The sequence below is a fragment of the Oncorhynchus masou genome, chromosome 26 (assembly GCF_036934945.1).
Source record: "Oncorhynchus masou masou isolate Uvic2021 chromosome 26, UVic_Omas_1.1, whole genome shotgun sequence".
In the NCBI taxonomy this organism is placed as follows: Eukaryota; Metazoa; Chordata; class Actinopteri; order Salmoniformes; family Salmonidae; genus Oncorhynchus; species Oncorhynchus masou.
This window is the reverse complement of record NC_088237.1, coordinates 18,878,072-18,899,251: the sequence shown is the minus strand read 5'-3', so window position 1 is coordinate 18,899,251 and position 21,180 is coordinate 18,878,072. Positions and strand designations below refer to the sequence as shown.

At 41.7% G+C, this 21,180-nt stretch overlaps 1 protein-coding gene and 1 pseudogene across 1 annotated transcript; one reads left to right on the top strand and one right to left on the bottom strand.

Annotated features, from left to right (window-relative positions):
* Positions 1-5,544: 5,544 nt before the first annotated feature.
* Positions 5,545-9,473, top strand: LOC135514958 (WASH complex subunit 3-like; annotated as a pseudogene).
* Positions 9,474-10,448: 975 nt separating this feature from the next.
* LOC135514957 (DNA damage-regulated autophagy modulator protein 1-like) lies at positions 10,449-17,470 on the bottom strand. Its single transcript, XM_064938713.1, has 7 exons — positions 17,206-17,470; positions 15,619-15,686; positions 15,124-15,266; positions 14,867-15,044; positions 14,728-14,765; positions 12,610-12,702; positions 10,449-12,526 (listed from the first exon to the last, which is right to left on the bottom strand). Exons 1-7 carry the CDS (start codon positions 17,340-17,342, stop codon positions 12,488-12,490), a joined length of 696 nt encoding a protein of 231 aa, XP_064794785.1. The 5' UTR covers positions 17,343-17,470; the 3' UTR covers positions 10,449-12,487.
* Between the last annotated feature and the right edge of the window lie 3,710 nt (positions 17,471-21,180).

Below are 21,180 nucleotides of genomic sequence, written 5' to 3'. Positions count from 1 at the left end.
ATGAATAGTGACAAATATGACTATTATCATTACTGCTGGGGTATGGCTATAATGATGGCCTGTTCTTGTCTGATCATCCCCCAATGCAGTAGTAGACTGACCTTCCTTTCCTTCTCCTGCCCACTCCAATATGCAGCACTCAGGGTTGTACCTCTGCCAGCTCTCTCTCTCTCTCTCTCTCTCTCTCTCTCTCTCTCTCTCTCTCTGTCTCTCTTATTCTCCCTTTCTTTCTGTCTGTCTGCCCTTCTCTCTCTCTCTCTCGCTCTCGCTCTCCCTTTGTCTCTCTGTCTCTCTCTGTCTCGCTCTCTCTCCTCTCTCTCTCTCTCTCTCTTTATCTTTCTCTCTCTCTCTCTTTCTCTCTCTCTTCCGCCCCCCTGAACTCATTGACCAGGAAAAGGCTTGTTTTCACTCACAGGGATTCTGGACAGGGAAGAGGTGTTGACAGCATCCTCTGTCTGGACTGACCTGCCAAACAACCAGGCTAGAGGTAAAGACAATGGTCCAGCATACAGATGAGTATATGAGAAAGATAAGCATTTCAAGTTCACACGAGGACACGCAGGGGGCGGAGAGAGCAGTTAGAATCTGTGCTCTCAACCCTGTTTCATTCTTCTCCTTCCTAGCATTGATCTTAATTGGGGTGAACCATTCTCTCTTGATTAGTTTGAGATGGCTCTTGTGAGTTAGGCTGTACTTTTCTGATCAGTGATTTAAACCCAAACATCTTCATATGAACTAAGCAAACTAAGCTATTCATTGTGTGAGAGAGGGGGTAATTATGTTTTTTTTTTACTCAGTATTTAATCTACTCAGTGATGTGAAGTGGGTTTAAATGAAAAAGAGGGGTGTGGTGCTGATGCTTGTGCATGGGGTATCAAAATCATATTTCGGTGCCATACCATGTCTGTTCATATGGAAGAAATGAAGGTGCGTCATGGAGCAGCAGAGCGAGAGAGGTGCTTGTTTTGATACTTGCCGTTGCCGCAGCAACATATAGGGGTCACAAATGTTTTGGTGAAGTGGGCAGGAAATTCCATGGCGCCTGTTGATGATCAAATCCCAATTTAAATACTGTTCTATGATAGTTTAACTATCCATGTCAGATTGATGAACATGCTGGATTCTACTAAGAGAATGTTTTCAGAAATAGCCTCGTGTTCTCAGAAGGAGGGTTGCAAAATTCCACAAACTTTCAATAAATTCCCTGGTTTTCCGAAAATTCTGGTTGGTAGGATTCCCGGAGTCAGGAGGGAATAAGCAGGAAGTCCGCAATCCTCCAACCAGGATTTCTGGAAACACCAAGGAATTTATTGAAAGTTCCTGGAATTATGAAACCCTACTCAGAAGACATTCAGAAATCATGTTAACAAAGCAAATAATACCCAGCTACCAGGGTATCAGGTCAATATCTCTGGAAATGGTGATACAGGAGAAAGCTTTTCCTCAACCAGCAGGATGGCAGTTCTATTATTAAGAGCCATGTATTTATTATCAATGTTTAATAATGCTGTCATTATTAAGTCACTGTCAAAATGCCCAAACTCTCTCTTTTAGGACACATAGGTAAGTCACTGTGAGACTATTCATCCTATCAGTGTCAACGTGCTTTACAGACACAGGATTCTGTCAAAACAGTGAACGAATCCTGGGTGATGCAATCATACCAATACAATTCAAGTATGCACAAGTTGCCAGTTAGTTCAATGAGTGCACTTGATGTAGGAAAAAGCCTGAGAAACATAGCTTTTTAATTACTGTAAGCTGTCTATGCCCCACCACACTACACTCTCAGAGGACCCCTTTAAGTAAGAAACCTGTTCTTTCTGTAAGTATCCCTATAGAGAAGTATTCCCTCTTGCAGAAAGCCCTGTCAGCAGAGTTAACGTGTTTGTGTGAAACATGTATGGGAAGCTCTCAATCAAATGTATTTCCAACGCCCTTTTACATCAGCCGATGTTACAAAGTGCTATACAGAAACCCAGCCTAAAACCCCAAACAGCAAGCAATGCAGATGTAGAAGCACGGTGGCTAGGAAAAACTCCCTAGAAAGGCAGGAACCTAGGAAGAAACCTAGAGAGGAACCAGGCTCTGAGGGGTGGCCAGTCCTCTTCTGGCTGTGCTGGGTTGAGAATATAACAATACATGGCCAAGATGTTCAAACTTTCATAGATGACCAGCAGGGTCAAATAACAATAACAATCACAGTGGTTGTAGAGGATGCAACAGGTCAGCACCTCAGGAGTAAATGTCAGTTGGCTTTTCATAGCCGAGCATTCAGAGTTATAGACAGCAGGTGTGGTAGAGAGAGAGAGTCGAAAACAGCAGGTCCAGGACAAGGTAATACGTCCGGTGAACAGTTCAGGGTTCCCTAGCCGCAGGCAGAACAGTTGAAGCTGGAGCAGCAGCACAACCAGGTGGACTGGGGACAGCAAGGAGTCATCAGGCCAGGTAGTCCTGAGGCATGGTCCCATGGCTCAGGTCCTCCGGGAGGGGGAGGGAGAGGGAGAGAGAATTAGAGAAAGCACACTTAAATTCCCACAGGACACCGGATGAGACAGGAGAAATACTCCAGAAATAACAGACTGACCCTAGCCCCAATCCCACAGGACACCGGATAGCATAAATACTGGAGGCTGAGACAGGAGGGGTCGGGAGACACTGTGGCCCCGTCTGACAATACCCCCGGACAGGGCCAACCAGGCAGGATATAACCCCACCCACTTTGCCAAAGCACAGCCCCCACACCACAAGAGGGATATCTTCAAACCACCAACTTACTACCCTGAGACAAGGCTGACTATAGCCCACGAAGATCTCCCCCATGGCACGAACCCGAGGGGGGCGCCAAACCCAGACAGGAAGATCACGTCAGTGACTCAACCCACTCAAGTGATGCACCCCTCCTAGGGACGGGATGGAACAGTACCAGTAAGCCAGTGACTCAGTCCCCATAATAGGGTTAGAGGCAGAGAATCCTGGTGGAGAGAGGGGAACCAGCTAGGCAGCGACAGCAAGGGCGGTTCGTTGCTCCAATGCTTTTCCGTTCACCTTCACACCCCTGGGCCGGACTACACTCAATCATAGGACCTACTGAAAATATGAGTCTTCAATAACGACTTAAAGGTTGAGACCGAGTCTGCGTCGTTCACATGGATAGGCAGACCATTCCATAAAAATGGAGCTCTATAGGAGAAAGCCCTATCTCCAGCTGTTTGCTTAGAAATTCTAGGGACAATAAGGAGGCCTGCGTCTTGTGACCGTAGCGTACGTCTGAGAGATAGGTAGGAGCAAGCTCATGTAAGGCTTTGTAGGTTAGTAGTTAAACCTTGAAATCAGCCCTAGCCTATACAGGAAGCCAGTGTAGAGAGGCTAGCACTGGAATAATATGATCATTTTTTGGTTCTAGTCAAGATTCTAGCAGTCGCGTTTAGCACTAACTGAAGTTTATTTAGTGCTTTATCCGGGTTGCTGGAAAGTAGAGCATTGCAGTAGTCTAATCTAGAAGTGACAAAAGCATGGATTAACTTGTCTGCATCAGTTTTGGACAGAACGTGTTCTGATTTTTGCAATGTTACCAAGATGGAAAAAAGCTGTCCTTGAAATTGCCTTGATGTGTTCATCAAAAGAGATATCAGGGTCCAGAGTAATGCCGAGGTCCTTCACAGTTTTATTTGAAACGTCTGTACAACCATAAAAATAATTGTCAGATCCAACAGAAGACCTCTTTGTTTCTTGGGACCTAGAACTAGCATCTCTGTTTTGTCTGAGTTTAAAAGTAAAACATTTGCCTCCATCCACTTCCTTATGTCTGAAACACAGGCTTCCAGAGATGGCAATTTTGGGGCTTCACCACGTTTCATCAAAATGTACAGCTGTGTATCGTCCGCATAGCAGTGAAAGTTAACATTATGTTTCCGAATAACATCACCAAGAGGTAAAATATATAGTGTAAACTAGTGGTCCTAAAACAGAACCTTTAGGAACACCGAAACTTACAGTTACTTTGTCAGAGGACAAGCCATCCACAGAGACAAACTGATATCTTTCCGACAGATAAGATCTAAACCAGGCCAGAACTTGTCTGTGTAGACCAATTTGGGTTTCCAATCTCTACAAAAGAATGTCATGATCGATGGTGTCAAAAGCAGCACTAAGGTCTAGGAGCACAAGGACAGATGCAGAGCCTTGGTCTGACGCCATTAAAAGGTTATTTACCACCTTCACGAGAGCAGTCTCAGTGCTATGATGGGGTCTAAAATCAGACTGAAGCGTTTTATACATGGTCTTCAGGAAGGCAATGAGTTGCTGCGCTACAGATTTTTCTACAATTTTTGAGTGGAATGGGAGATTCAATATAGGCTGATAGTTTTTTATATTTTCTGGTTTGTCTTTTTCACCAGAGGCTTTATTGCTGCCACTTTAAGTGAGTTTGGTACGCATCTGGTGGATAGGGGGCTGTTTATTATGTTCAACATAGGAGGGCCAAGCACAGGAAGCTCTAACAGAGCAGTTCACTCCTCACGGTATGATAGAGTGGCTTGGGGGTAAGGGGGTAACCATCCACTGCTCACTGCTTGGCGGAGGGTGTGTGTGTGTGGGGGTGGGGGGGTGGGGGGGGGTTGCGGTACTCCTCTGCCCGCTGCCTGGCTCAGAGTATGTCCAGGGAAGAGGCTCTGCCAGGCCTCAATTATGGGGGAGTCATCCAGGACACACTGAAGCAATTACAGTCCCGTATAAATCAATATGCTGCTGGTTTAAAAAGTGATCTGCTCCCAACACTCTCTGGATAGGTTCTGACTCAGGAGGTCAGTTTAGATTTTTTTGTTGAGTTCTTCATAACAATTTTTTTGAAACTGGGCAGAGACTGTTCCTGCCTGTTGAACTAGGTTGAATTGGCATGGACTGGGCTTTCAGATCTGTTTTATGATCAGGTGGGCAATGCTGGGCATGGACTATGGCTTTAGTTTGCTCTTGGGTCAGGTTAGTCTGAGTGTTCCATTTCAAATCAAACGGAATCGTTGTAGAGTTCAGATTGAGGTCAAGTTGGACAGCATTTTTGGTTTCCTGTGTTTTGTTTTCCATTGGTTCTGCTGCGCTCCTATGTAGTAATAGTTCACAACTAATCAGGCATGATCCAATGCAACACACGTGCGTGCACTCACATTGTGGGTTGTCTCCAAAAGACGATAGCATCTGAGGCTTCATCAAAATTAAGTTGTCAAATAATTTGTGTTGATGGCTTTATCCATTAACTCATCATCTCTGCAAACCATATTACACAGTAACTAAGTCCTCCTTGCCTGGATCAACAGAATTGTGGCTTGTTTTGAGACACTGCACATGTATTAACCATTATACTGTACTCCCTCCTTGTGGTATATTGAACACACTACATTTGTGGCAATGAACTGTTAACCCTCCAGTTCAGGAGATGGAGGTATGCACCTTCAGACTTGGGTTCATTTTGATTTCCAATAAAGAAGTAGAAAACTAAGCACCTCATTGGCTGATATACCCGGAAGAGCAAAATAATAGTGACGTCAGACTTGGGTCACAGTGAAGTCACATGAGGCGTAATAAAATGTCGATCTCGCTTTTGCAGATTTTCAGTAAGATATTACTATTAAACAAAGTAATAGCGAGTTAATCGACAGTTTGCCAAAACGATAAAAACATGGACGAGGACGGTTTACCGATTGTGGGATCAGGAATAGATCTGACCAAGGTGAGTGTTTTCCGTAGCCGAAGTTATCTTGGTGGCTACTGTAGCTAAATTAGCCATGATAGCTTCAGCTTGTTTTGTAAACAAGCTGAATGACTCTCAGCCAAATAATGTAATCAAGTAAATGTTGTATCTAACGAGTATGTGTAGTCAATGTTTTTGAACTCCCCAACTCTGTAAGTAAATAACAATGTTGTCCATGTTTTATTTTTCCCATGATACTGAATGATATGGTCACAGGTCCCAGCCATACAACAGAGGAGAGTCGTTGCCTATCTCAACCAGTTCATAGTGCACACTGTCCGCTTTCTCAATCGTTTTTCGACAGTTTGCGAAGAGAAACTTGCATGCATATCTCTTCGGATACAGCAGATTGAAACTACCCTCAGCATTTTGGAAGCAAAGGTAGGTAACCCAGCTTCTGTATGTGTTTTGTATACAATACTATGGCTTTACTCTTGTCTTTGATGTTGCTCTACTGTTATGTGCTTTGCTGCTCTGGGCATACCAATATGATAATGTCAGTGCGTCCTGATTTTGTTCTATGTAGCTCTCCTCTATTCCTGGTTTGGAGGATGTCAGGGTGGAGGGTGTTGGTCAGCGACCAGCTACAGAGGTTAATGGTCCAGTTGCAGTTGTGGTCCCAAGCCAACCAGAGACCCCTATAGCTGTGGCTGTGCCATTGCCACCTCCTGAGGTAACGCGCCCCCCTCCCTCCCCAATCTCCCTCCCCCTCAGAGCAGGAACTATACCATGAAGTCCATATATCTCCAAGATATAATTGTGAAGAGGCATATCTGGGGAAGGGTATAAACTACTGTTGAAAGTTTTCAAGATTACAGTGGTCTCCAAAATTGGGAAATTGAACAAATATGGAACTACCCAGACTCTGCCAGGGAGGTCACAAGACCCAAATGACTACTCTGACAGAACTACATAGTTCCTTGGCTGAGATGGGATAACTTGTCAGAAGGACAACAGTCTCTAAAGCACTTCACCCATCTGGGCTTTATGGGAGTGGCCAGACTGAAGCCACTCCTGAGAAAAAGGCACATGGCAGCATGCCTGGAGTTTGCAAAAAGGCACATGGCAGCATGCCTGGAGTTTGCAAAAAGGCACATGGCTGCACGCCTGGAGTTTGCAAAAAGGCACATGGCTGCACGCCTGGAGTTTGCAAAAAGGCACATGGCTGCACGCCTGGAGTTTGCAAAAAGGCACATGGCAGCATGCCTGAGTTTGCAAAAGGCACATGGCTGCACACCTGGAGTTTGCAAAAGGCACATGGCTGCACGCCTGGAGTTTGCAAAAGGCACATTGCTGCACGCCTGGAGTTTGCAAAAGGCACATTGCTGCACGCCTGGAGTTTGCAAAAAGGCACATGGCTGCACGCCTGGCTGCACACCTGAGTTTGCAAAAGGCACATGGCTGCACGCCTGGAGTTTGCAAAAGGCACATGGCTGCACGCCTGGAGTTTGCAAAAGGCACATTGCTGCACGCCTGGAGTTTGCAAAAAGGCACATTGCTGCACGCCTGGAGTTTGCAAAAAGGCACATTGCTGCACGCCTGGAGTTTGCAAAAGGCACATGGCTGCACGCCTGGAGTTTGCAAAAGGCACATGGCTGCACGCCTGGAGTTTGCAAAAGGCACATGGCTGCACGCCTGGAGTTTGCAAAAGGCACATGGCTGCACGCCTGGAGTTTGCAAAAGGCACATGGCTGCACGCCTGGAGTTTGCAAAAGGCACATGGCTGCACGCCTGGAGTTTGCAAAAGGCACATGGCTGCACGCCTGGAGTTTGCAAAAAGGCACATGGCTGCACACCTGGAGTTTGCAAAAGGCACATGGCTGCACACCTGGAGTTTGCAAAAAGGCACATGGAAGACTGAGCTCATAAGACAAAAGATTCTGTGATCTGAGGCAAAAATATAACTCTTTGGCCTGAATGCAAGCGCTATGCCGGAGAGAACCTGGCACAGCTCATCACCCGTCTAACACCATCCCTACTGTGAAGCATGGTGGTGGCAGCATCATGCTATGGGGATGCTTTTCAGTGGCAGGGAGACTGGTTAGGATAGAGGGAACAATGAATGGAGCCAAATACAGGCAAATCCTTGATGAGAACCTGCAAACTACCTTAGACTGGGGCAACGATTTACGTTCCAATAGGGCAATGACCCAAAGCATACAGTCAAAGTGCTTGAGTGGCCCAGCCATAGACCAGACTTGAATACCATAATCTGTGGAAAGACTTGAAGATTGCTGTTCCCTATCTAACTTAACAGAGCTTGAGAAAATCTGCAAGGGAGAAAATGCTAAAATCCAGAAGTGCAAAGCTGACAGACATTGAAAACAACTCACAGCTGTGATTGCTGCCAAAGGTGCTTTCACAAAGTATTAACTCAGGTGAATACATATGTAAATGAGATTTCTGTATTTAATTTTCTATATATTTGCAAAAATGTCTAAACGTGTTTTCACTTTGTCATTGTGGAGTATTGTGTGTAGACGGGTGAGAAAAAAATGGAATAAGTCAAGGGGTATGAATACTTTCTGATGGCACCACACACACAGTAATTGTGTAGTTGGCTTATGCACACAACTACATATATTTAAATCAGTGGAGGCTGCTGAGGGGAGGACGGCTCATAACAATGGCCGGAACGGAGCGAATTTAACGGCATCAAACACTTAGAAACCATGTTTGATGTATTTGATACCATTCCACTGATTCCGCTCCAGCCGTTACCACGAGCCCTTCCTCCCCAGTTAAGGTGCCACCAGCCTCCTGGGATTTCAACATATCCATTTTGATGGAACAATAACTTAAAGACTTGGTGTATTTGTGCACGATGGAAATACTGAATTGCAGTATTGACTCTATTGTAGGCTTCTCCAAACATAACAGAACCAAGAGCAGCAGAGGCAGCAGGAGACAGTTGGATGACTGTGGCCAAGGACCCACGCTATGCCAGATATCTCAAGATGGTGCAAGTGGTGGGTCTCTATACATTGTCATATTCTGTAGAAATGTGAAATCTGTTCAATGAAATCAGTAATGTAGAAAACTATTCAAAAACAGGGTGTTCCAGTTATGGCGATAAAGAATAAAATGGTCCAGGAAGGTTTGGATCCCAAACTGCTTGAGTGAGTGTGCTTACATTACGTCTAAGTAATATCTGTATTCTCATACCTCGTAATCCAATACGTTTTGTTTCATATCCACATCTGAATGTCATAAAATGGTGGTTCTACATTTATTTTAAGTAACAATGGTGATTGCTACATGTTTCTGTATGCAGCACACCAGATGCACCTGTGCCTGATGCCGTCAAAAGAAAACACTGGATCACGATGAGGACAGCGACGATGGCAGTGAGTCATCTTTCAGCGATTGATCTGCTGTCTTAGCCATGAAGCTGCCTATAGGGAACTTCCTTCCCTGTCATCTGTGCTCCGGGCCTTTTCCACTGTGCTGCTGCAGGGGCACAGAAGGACTAGATGCCAGTGTGTGCTTGACAGGCAGAACTACAGTGCTACCGGACAGAAAGTCCCACTTCTGTGGAAGGGATCTGCAGGGATGCATGGGACTTACAAAAACAGGCAGATTGTTAAGTAGCTGAAATCGCATTGTAGATTGAGTGAATGTCAACGAGAAAGAGCTGATAATGTCTATGTCCAGGTCAGCCACTGATCTTGTGAATGTTATATTTTTGTTTCCATTTCTTCTCCTGAAACATTTGATTGGTCATGGACATGGTGTGTCTTTATTTACATAGTTTAGCAGTAAAACCGATGGAATGACAACCATGGAAAGTACTAACCAGATAATCGATTAGTAATTGACCATTATTTTCTTAAGATTGCACTGGGCAAACATGCCTCTGCCCCATGTCAGTATCATGTGAACATTCCAAATTTGAAAGAGATTGTGGGGCGGCAGGTAGTCTAGCGGTTAAGGGCGTTGGGCCAGTAACCGGAATGTTGCTGGTTGGAATCCCAGAGCCAAATAGGTGAAACATCTGTGCCCTTGAGCAAAGCACTTATTGCTCCTGTAAGTCGCTCTGGATAAGAGTGTCTGCTAAAAGACAAACATGTAATTGTGCTTTAGTCACATTTGTTTTATTATTTTGACAGTGATGTCTGCATGTTACACTTGTGAGAGGGTGATAAGTTGTATCTCATGTCCATAATAATATTTGTGATAACATTTGATGGGTACTATTATATACTACAACTGCTGTATGAAGGATGTCAAGGATGCACTTTTGGGTAAATATATAATGGAAAGAACACCACTACTTGTGAGCAATGTGTCAATTGCAATTGTACCGTGTAAGGCCAAATTAACAGTAGTACCTAATGTGAATTCACCTCAATCTTCTAAAATGATGCATCTTAATCCCAGATTTAACCATGTGACTAACCATGTTAGCAAGCCTTTCAGGCCCTTGATTCCCACTGCATTATGCCTTTAAGTCGAGAGTTTTATACAACATCTCTTATCCAAACAAATGCTCAGAGATCCAATTCATCTTCACATTGTTTGTAGTTGTCTCTGGGTAGAACACTGCAATGATGGATTTTTTTTCAATTGATTAAGAAAGTGGGTAGATGGAGAGGTGTTAGATTGGACAGCACGTTGTTCACAAGCGCATGGCAAGCAGCATTGAGATCTGAGTGTTTATGCAGTTTAGCCATAAAAATAAAGACCACATTTTACCTAAAGATATGTGGACATAATTTTATTCAAACAGTTTTTGTTGTTGTTGATGGGAACATAGAAATACTTCACACATACAGTAGCCCTGTATGTATTCTGAGTTACTTTATTACAATGGTGCACCATAGATATGCCTCAATACCCTAAGAAACAAGAGTTTTTCTTGAGCAAAATACCTAACTAGAAAAATATTTACATTCTAATATAAAACAATTAACCTTGGAGTAGGTAAATGTACATACAGCCTCAATCCATAAACTAGTGATGCGTGAAATTCATTTTCTTAACTTGATCTTGTGATTTTCTTGTTCAATACTGACCTTTGTACCACCTGGATGAGACTTTCATTAACCCAACAAATTCTAGAATTGCTGTTCACAGGATGTGTTTTGTTTTGTGGTTAACCGTTAAGACTTAGGTTATGTTGCAATGGATACAGTATTAATCAAGTAATCATTCAGATTGTCTCATACAGTTAATTTGGAAAGGATTCACACCTTCACTTTTTTAAACATTTTGTTACGTTACAGCCTTATTCTAAAATTGATGTTTTCCTCATCAATCTACACATAATACCCCATAATGACAAAGCAAAAACACATTTTTTGAAATACCTTACTTAAATAAGTATTCAGATCCTTTGTTATGAGACTTGAAGTTGAGCTCAGGTGGACCCTGTTTCCATTGATTGTCTTTGACATGGTTTTAGAATTCGATTGGAGTCCACCTGTGGTAAATTCAATTGATTGGATATGATTTGGAAAGGCACACACCTGTCTATATAAGGTCCTACAGTTGACAGTGAATGTCAGAGCAAAAACTGAGTCATGAGGTCAAAGCAATTGTCTGTAGAGCTCTGAGACAGGTTTGTGTTGAAGCACAGATCTGGGGAAGGGTACCAAAACATTTCTGCAGCATTGAAGGTCCCCAAGAAAACAGTGGCCACCATCATTCTTAAATGGAAGAAGTTTGGAGCCACCAAGACTCTTCCTAGAGCTGGCCAAACTGAGCAATCGGGGGAGAAGGGCCTTGGTCAGGAAGGTAACCAAAAACTTGATGGTTACTCTGTCAGAGCTCCAGAGTTCCTCTTTGGAGATGGGAGAACCTTTCAGAATGACAACCATTTCTGCAGCACTCCACAAATCAGGCCTTTACGGTAGAGTGGCCAGATAGAAGCCACTCCTCAGAAAAAGGCAGCCTGCTTGGAGTTTGCCCAAAGGCAGCTAAAGGACTCTCAGATAATGAGAAACAAGATTCTATGGTCAGAAGAAAAAAACATTGAACTATTTGGGCTGAATGCCAAGAATCTCATTTGGAGGAATAGAATGAAGCATGGTGGTAGCAGCATCATGCTGTGGGGATGTTTTTCAGTGGCAGGGACTGGGAGACTAGTCAGGATCTAGGGAAAGATACATAGAAATCCTTGATGAAAACCTGCTCCAAAGCACTCAGAATCTCAGACTGGGGTGAAAGTTCACCTTCGAACGGGACAACGATCCTAAGCACACAGACAAGACAACGCAGGAGTGGCTTCGGGACAAGCCTCTGAATGTCCTTGAGGGGCCCAGCCAGAGCCCAGACTTAAAGCCGATGGAACATCTCTGGAGATACCTGAAAATAGCTGTGCAGCAACACTCCCCATCCAACCTGACAGAGCTTGAGAGGATCTGCAGAGAAGAATGGGAGAAACTCCGCAAATACAGGTGTGCCAACCTTGTAGTTTCATACCCAATAAGATTTGAGGCTGTAATTGATGCCCAAGGTGCTTCAACAAAGTGCTGAGTAAAGGGTCTGAATATATATGTAAATGTGATATTTCAGTTTATTTTTATACATTAGCAAACATTTCTAAAAACCTGTCTGCTTTGTCATTATGGGTTATTGTGTGTAGATTGGGGGAAAGAAACAATTTAATACATTTTAGAATAAGGCTGTAACGTTAAAAAATGTGGAAAAAGTAAAATGGTCTGAATACTTTCCGAATGGACAGAAAAATACACTTGATTTTGTAAATCTTCAGATTAAAAGGTTCAAATTTATGCTTCGTCAGGAAACAAACTCTGTTCTCAGCTTCAGAGTAAACTTCTGTAAAAAACAAGACAAAGAGGAATAGCTCATAAAGGAGAAGAAAAGGACAATCATTCCCACCACAATGACAGAAAACTCACTTTAAAGTCATGGATGTAGGTGAAGAAGAAGAAGATGAAGCTGAAGACCATGATCCACTCACTCACAGCACTCACCAGATGGAACACATTGTCCTGTAATGACAGGAAGGGTCAGATTGAGACTGATATTGTCACGTATAGCTTCTCTGGCCTATGAAGCCTACAGTTGAAGTCGGAAGTGGGAAAGTGGGTGAGTCTGTATTGTCTCCCGAGTTTAGCAAGCATGAACACCTGTGCTCTATCCTGATTGTGACATGTTTTATTAATTAGGCTGCATAGTCATAATGTACATACCTGATCCACACAAAACACAGAGGAGAGTTACAGTTGAAGTCAGATGTTTACATACACCTTAGCCAAATACATTTAAACTCAGTTTTTCACAATTCCTGACATTTAATCCAAGTAAAAATTCCCTGTTTTAGGTCACTTAGGATCACCACTTTATTTTAAGAATGTGAAATGTCAGAATAATAGTAGAGAGAATTATTTATTTCAGCTTTATTTCTTTCAGCACATTCCCAGTGGGTCAGACGTTTACATACGCTCAATTAGTATTTGGTAGCATTTCCTTTAAATTGTTTAACTTGGATCAACGTTTTGGGTAGCCTTCCAGAAGCTTCCCACAATAAGTTGGGTGAATTTTATCCCATTCCTCCTGACAGAGCTGGTGTAACTGGTTTGTAGGCCTCCTTGCTCGCACACGCTTTTTCAGTTCTGCCCACAAATTTTCTATGGGGTGGAGGTCAGGGCTTTGTGATGGCCACTCCAATACCTTGACTTTGTTGTCCTTAAGCCATTTTGCCACAACTTTGGAAGTATGTTGGGGCCATTGTCCATTTGGAAGACCCATCCGAGACCAAGATGTTGCTTCAATATATCCACATAATTTTCCTCCTCATGATGCCATCTCTTTTGTGCAGTGCACCAGTCCCTCCTGCAGCCAAGCACCCCCACAACATGATGCTGCCACCCCCGTGCTTCTCCCCTTTTCCTCCAAACATAATGATGTTCATTATGGCCAAACAGTTCTATTTTTGTTTCATCAGACCAGAGGATATTTCTCCAAAAAGTACAATCTTTGTCCTCAAAAAGTATGATCTTTGTCCCCATGTGCAGTTGCAAACCGTAGTCTGGCTATTTATGGCGGTTTTGGAGCAGTGGCTTCTTCCTTGCCGACCGGCCTTTCAGGTTATGTCGTATAGGACTCGTTTTACTGTGGATATAGATACTTTTGTACCCAATTCCTCCAGCATCTTCTCAAGGTCATTTGCTGTTGTTCTGGGATTGATTTGCAGTTTTCACACCAAAGCACATTCATCTCTAGGAGACAGAACGCATCTCCTTCCTGAGCGGTATGACGGCTGTGTGGTCCCATGGCGTTTATACTTGCGTACTATTGTTTGTACAGATGAACGTGGTACCTTCAGGCATTTGGAAATTGCTCCCAAGGATGAACCAGACTTGTGGAGGTCTATAATTTTTCTTCTGAGGTCTTTTGATTTTCCCATCAAGGAAAGAGGCACTGAGTTTGAAGGTCGGCCTTGAAATAAATCCACAGGTACACCCCCAATTGACTCAAATGATGCCAATTAGCCTATCAGAAGCTTCTAAAGCCATGACATCATTTTCTGGAATTTTCCAAGCTGTTTAAATGCAGTCTACTTAGTCTATGTAAACGCCTGACAAACTGGAATTGTGATAGATTATTTCACTTAAAATTCACTGTGTCTGGAAACAATTGTTGGACAAATTACTTGTGTGGTTGGAGTGGTTGAAAAATTAGTTTAAATGACTCCAACCTAATTGTATGTAAACTTCTGACTTCAACTGTATATGGATCCAGAAGGGGCGGCAGGGTAGCCTAGTGGTTAGAGCGTTGGACTAGTAACCGAAAGGTTAAAAGTTCGAATCCCCGAGCTGACAAGGTACAAATCTGTCGTTCTGTTCTGCCCCTGAACAGGCAGTTAACCCACTGTTCCTAGGCTGTCATTGAAAATAAGAATTTGTTCTTAACTGACTTGCCTAGTAAAATAAAGGTTAAATAAAAAAAAAATGTTGTCCATCTTTGTTGTTTGTGTGAGCTGTGTTTTTGGTAAAGATGTGCTCATACCGTACCTTGTCTTCAGTTCTATGCAGTAAGGCACAAATAATAGCTGGTTGAAAAATGAAGGAGACCTTTTATTTGATAAAACAATGACCATTCATGATTAAAATAATTTAGACACAATGGGATTACTATTGTTTTCAAGGATACTGGGGGGGACTGCCAGGAAGGCTATGGTTGCCATTCCTGTGCGCACACGACACAAGGCCAAGGAACATCCATAGGGGAAGGCCTTATAGGATATGATGGACTGGAGGATGGTGTACAACACACCAGAAACGAAGAAGAGTATTGCACCTGCATCATGAACTTGAATAATTGTTGTTTCCTGGGGTAAAAGAACACACCAGAGAGATCATTTATTGAATATGACACTCCATCTTCTCACTTAAGAGGCGACAACCTACCTGGAAAGTAGCGACAAAACACATCCCCAAACAAGAAAGCATTCCAATCCAGAAAGCAGCCTGGTTCAGTGCTGGGGGCACACCACCCGCCTTCTCATTGAGCTTCTCCACAAACTTGTATCTGGCATACATGGTGGCCATACCTGTAGAGGATTTGGTATGGCACATGGAGTGAATGTTTTTATTTTAAAATGTCACATTTAGACAGTATTCGCTCACAGGTTACTGTAGGGCAATGTAAAACCTGCAATATTTATGTATTTATTTCATTTGCACTTTAAAACATAGGGAACGTATATGTAATACTCAGTAAAATGATATTATACCATTGATCCCAGCCTTTTGTTACCATGCATTTCTACTTTCATTTTCAAAAAAATGTGAAGTGTTACTAAAGCGGTCGGCATAGTTGCTGAACTGGAAAACCCATGAGGTTGCTTAAGCTCAGACAAAAACAAATGGCCTTTCATGGGTTTAGTGTCTTTCTGTGCTCACCTGCAAATGCAGTGATGACCGTCATCAAGCCAAAGATACAACTCTCTGGGGGTTTAGCCCCAATTTCACTAAAGAAAAGAAGAGTTCAGGTTTAATGGGTGTAATTCAGCAGTGTCTAGAGGGCATTTTAAAACTGTTGATATGTTTAAGGCCCAGTGCAGTCCAAAACTAGATTTTTTTCTGTGCTTTATATTTCCACACTATGAGGTTGGAATAATACTGTGAAATTGTGAACATGTTGACAATGCCTCTTTAGTGTAAGAGCTTGTCCCCTTTAAAAGTCAAGTAAGGAAACACACTGGCTAGTAAGTAGTTCACAGGCTGCACAGCTGGGACCTGGGTAGCCCAACAGGCACACGATTGTGTTATTATTCCTTTGAAGTTGTTTGTCATACGACATCAGAACTCTACGCCCTCTATAGGGTTCTAGGCGCTAGGACCTGGGTAGCAGCCAATGATTGTGGGTGGCAGCCAAGTATTGGTCTGAACTGGGGAAAACCAAACTGATTTATTTTTGTCGCTACAGTCGGTGGTGTAATGGAGGCTATACACCGTGTACCCATTTCTCTAGGCATCACTACATCACTGGCTACAATGTGATACATGTTTCACTTATACAGTTAATCTACATCTGTTGTTTACGAAGCATGTGACAAATAACATTTGATTTGACTTCTTTATTATTTAAATCAGTGTGTGTAATGGAAATATGTTTTTATAAGCACTCATTAAAAGCTGTAATTATTAAGGGAAATTGTATCACATTGTATGTAACCAGTGGTGTTATGGAGCCTGGAAAAGTGGGTATACTCTAATGTTGCCCCAAATTTCCCCAAAGGCCCTCCCAGCGAAGGAAAGGAACAATTCTGTTTTCTATATATTTTCCTGCCAGATTTTCAGGTTTTCACTCTCAAAAGCACACCATTTAACAGAAAAATAGAACAAATGGGATGTTCTAAGTCCACAACAATGTTAATCCACATCAGGAGACTTTTTGAGGTCTGAGTTCCCCCAATTCATTGCGCACCGAGCAAGAAACTTTATAAAATAGCAGTAGGCTACTGTACAATGACCGATATGTGATGGCAGAGTTTGCTTAACAAATGCCCAGCCGATTGAGACAAATCATTGTGATGCAATCCTTGCGGTCAATGTTTAACTGGGAAGGTGTTTTGGGAAGCCTTTAGACATGTTTATTCAAACAAAGCATGATGATTGAATTGAGCATCGTCAATATTCAACCAAGACATCGAAGTCGACCAGCCTACTTGGGTTGCATACCCATTGTTGCATTGATTAGCATGTACTGGTACCCAGTTGAGAGCTGAGCGCTCTTGATGCCTGACAAATGAGATTCTGTTGAAACTAGGCTGTGAATATATTTCACTTGCTTTGCGTTTGTATAGGCTACTTTGTGCACGATTTTTATACTGTACTACGTAATTGATAAGGCGCAGGCCTATCCCTCCACTACATGTGTAATCTTATTAACGGGTTGATAAAGAAAGGCAGTTCGTGGAAAATAACAACTAATAGGCAACTGATAAATAATAGCCTATAATCTTCTTGTTCTAAATGCGTACTTACCTTATATAGGGTAAGATGAAACCCAAATCATGCTCGAACAATGCAATTATGTAGGAGACAATAAACGTGCTGGATGACCAGATGACCAAGAAAACTGGTAAAAAGCACATTCCCTTCATGTCCATGAACCAAAACATATTGTCAACAACAAGGAAAAGTTACAACACAGACAGACCGAACTTGAGTGCAATTTATAAAGACATAGAACGTATTCCGATCATTTCCGCATGTGACAGAAAACAACACTCAGCCGTGCATACCAGAGTGGGTATCATAAATATTCAACCGCTTGTATTTTTTCCGCAGTTTGTAGCGTTACACAGTGGGATTGAAATTAATTGAATTGTTAGTTTTTTCTCTCTCTCATTGATCTACACAAAATACTCTGTAATGTTAAATTGGAAGACATTTTTCAAAAAATAAACGTAATTAATGAAAATTAAAACACTCATATTATATTTCTATTATATCTATTATATTACATATACAGTGCCTTGCGAAAGTATTCGGCCCCCTTGAACTTTGCGACCTTTTGCCACATTTCAGGCTTCAAACATAAAGATATAAAACTGTATTTTTTTGTGAAGAATCAACAACAAGTGGGACACAATCATGAAGTGGAACGACATTTACTGTCTGTATTCGATAACTATTCACCCAATGAGTCAATACATGTTAGAAATACATTTGGCAGCGATTACAGCTGTGTCTTATTGAGTAAGTCTCTAAAGAGTTCTGCAAACCTGCATTGTGACATTTTTGCCCCTTGTTTTCAAAATTCTTCAAGCTCTGTCAAGGTGTTGGGAATCATGACTAGACAGCAGTTTAAATCTTGCCATAGATTTTCAAGCAGATTAAAGTCAAAACTGTCATTTGGCCACTCGGGAACATTCACTGTCTTCCTGGTAAGCAACTCCAGTATAGATTTGTCCTGCTGAAAGGTGAATTCCTTGCCCAGTGTAAAGCAGACTGAAGCAGTTTTTTTTGTCTAGGATTTCTGCCTGTGTTTATGCCATGTTCACCTCCTAGTCGGAACTAGCAACTGTGCAATTTCGACGTGTGTAACTACAACCAGTAAGGATGTTGGACATTTCTGATAAGGCTTTGCATTAACTTCTTATGGCTGAGGGCAGTATTGAGTAGCTTGGATGAATATGGTGCCCAGAGGAGCCCAGAGTAAACTGCCTGCTACTCAGTCCAAGTTGCTAATATATGTCCCAGTTGCTAAACACTCTGAAGTTTCTAAAACTGTTTGAATGATGTCTGTGAGTATAACAGAACTCATATGGCAGGCAAAAACCTGAGAAAAAAATACAACCAAGAAGTGGGAAATCTGAGGTTGGTCATTTTTCAACTCCTTCCCTATTGAGGATACAGTGGGATATTGGTCATGTTGCACTTCCTAAGACTTCCACTAGATGTCAACAGTCTTTAGAACCTTGTTTGATGCTTCTACTGTGAAGGGAGGCCGAATGAGTCAGAGGTCTGCCAGAATGCCATGAGCTCGTGACGCTCGTTCACGTGAGAGCGAGCTCTGTTTCATTGAAATTCTACAGACAAAGGAATTCTCTGGTTGGAACATTATTGAAGATTTATGTTAAAAACATCCTAAAGATTGATTCTATACATCGTTTGACATGTTTCTACGGACTGTAACGGAACTTCTTGACTTTTCGTCTGCTCCTAGTGAACGAGCATCATGAATTTTGATTTGTGAACTTAACGCGCTAAAAATGGAGCTATTTGGACATAAATGATGGACATTATCGAACAAAACAAACATTTATTGTAGAACTGGGATTCCTGGGAGTACATTCTGATGAAGATCATCAAATGTAAGTGAATATTTATAATGTTATTTCTGACTTCTGTTGACTGCACAATATGGCGGATATCTGTTTGGCTGTTTTGGTCTCTGAGCACCGTACTCAGATTATTGCATGGTTTGCTTTTTCCATAAAGCTTTTTTGAAATCTGACACAGCGGTTACATTAAGGAGAAGTGTATCTGAAGTTCCATGTATAACACTTATATTTTCATCAACATTTATGATGAGTATTTCTGTAAATTGATGTGGGTCTCTGCAAAATCACCGGATGTTTTGGAACTACTGAACATAAACGCGCCAATGTATACTGAGATTTTTTAAATATTTTTTTTATATAAATAAAATAATAATAATAAAACATACATGTATTGTGTATCATGAAGTCCTATGAGTGTCATCTGATGAAGATCAAAGGTTAGTGATTCATTCTCTCTATTTCTGATTTTTGTGACTCCTCCCTTTGGCTGGAAAAAGTAGTGTTTTTCTGTGAATAGGTTCTGACCTAACATAATCGTTTGTGGTGATTTCGCCGTAAAGCCTATTTGAAATCGGACACTGTGGTGGGATTAACGAGAAGTGTATATTTAAAATGGTGTGAAATACTTGTATGTTTGAGGAATTTTAATTATGGGATTTCTATTGTTTAGGTATTTATTGTAGAGTCACTACAATGTTGTTGATCCATCCCGTTTTCTCCCTTCAGAGCCAATTAACTCTGTAGCTGTTTTAAAATCACCAATGGCCTTATGGTGACATCCCTAAGCAGCTTCATTTCTGTCCTGCAGCTCGGTTCAGAAAATATAACTATATCTTTGTTGTGTCTGGGTGGTTTAGTATGCTACATCATCCACAGCATTATTATTATTATTAACATGACTATGCTTAAAGAGATATTCAATGTCTGATTTGTTATTGTTACCCAATTCACCAATCTTTGTTTCCCTATAAGGCTTATGAAAAGCTCACTGGTCTTTGTAGTTAAATCTGTGCTTAAAATGCAATACTTGATGGAGGGACATTACTGATGTATGATTGTGGGACAGATGAAGGAGTAGTCATTCAAAACTCATGTCAACCCATATTATTTCACATAGAGGAGTCCATGTAATTTAAGTAATTTATTATGAAGCATTTTACTCCTAAACTAATTTAGTATTGCCTAAACAAAAGGGGTGAATACTTTTGTAACAACTATATTTTAGATATTACATTTTTATTAATTTGTTAACATTTGTAGAATTTGTGTGTAGACTTATAAACTGGTGATTCATTTTCATTCAAATTCATTTTCTACATCCACTTGATTTTGTGATTTTCTTGCACAATACTGACCTGTGTACCACTTGGGTGATGAAAAATGTGTTAACGCTTTCATTAACCCAACAACTTCTCTAATTGCTGGTCACAGGATGTGACCTCCCAGCCTGTCTAACCGTGCATTTGTGCTTTCATTTTCTCAACATGGGAAGTGTGACTAAAGCTTAAAGCACAGTCTCAAACCTTGTAAAACCCATGGGGGCCGTACTTGTGAACGTTTGCTTAGAGACCATGGTTTTAAAAACATTGGTCTAAAATGGTTAGCTACAAGGTTTTCTCATAGGCCAACCTGGCCAAGTTAGCCACGATGCTGAACCGAGGTAAAGACAGTTTCAGGTTGGATATTCGCCTGTAGTTTCCTCACCTCCACCAATAGCAGTTATGGACCATCAACATAGTGATAAATCACATTTTTCAAATTTCAATAGCTCTTTAACCATTACTCCTAAAATTTTAAATTGGTTGTAGCTAACCTGATGGTATAGACATACATTAGACACTTTTTTTTGGTCGATTTACATCTCGCACTATTTTAAATAATTTATTTACATTTTTGAATTTGGTCATATGACCTACTGACTTCAAACAAGTTTCAGAATGTCCACTCCGTGGGCTTACACATTTCATACCCTTTAGTTTGTCCATTTTCATCTCACACATTTTTGCATTAAAATGGTAAACTTTCACATTTCAATAGCTCCTTGGTCATGTCACTTACTGGATTCAAAGAAGGTTCAGAATGTCCCCTGACTACCCTTCTATATTGCACACCCTTTAGTTTGTCCATTTTCATCTACAGTCATCTACAGTCTGAGAACAACACGCATATG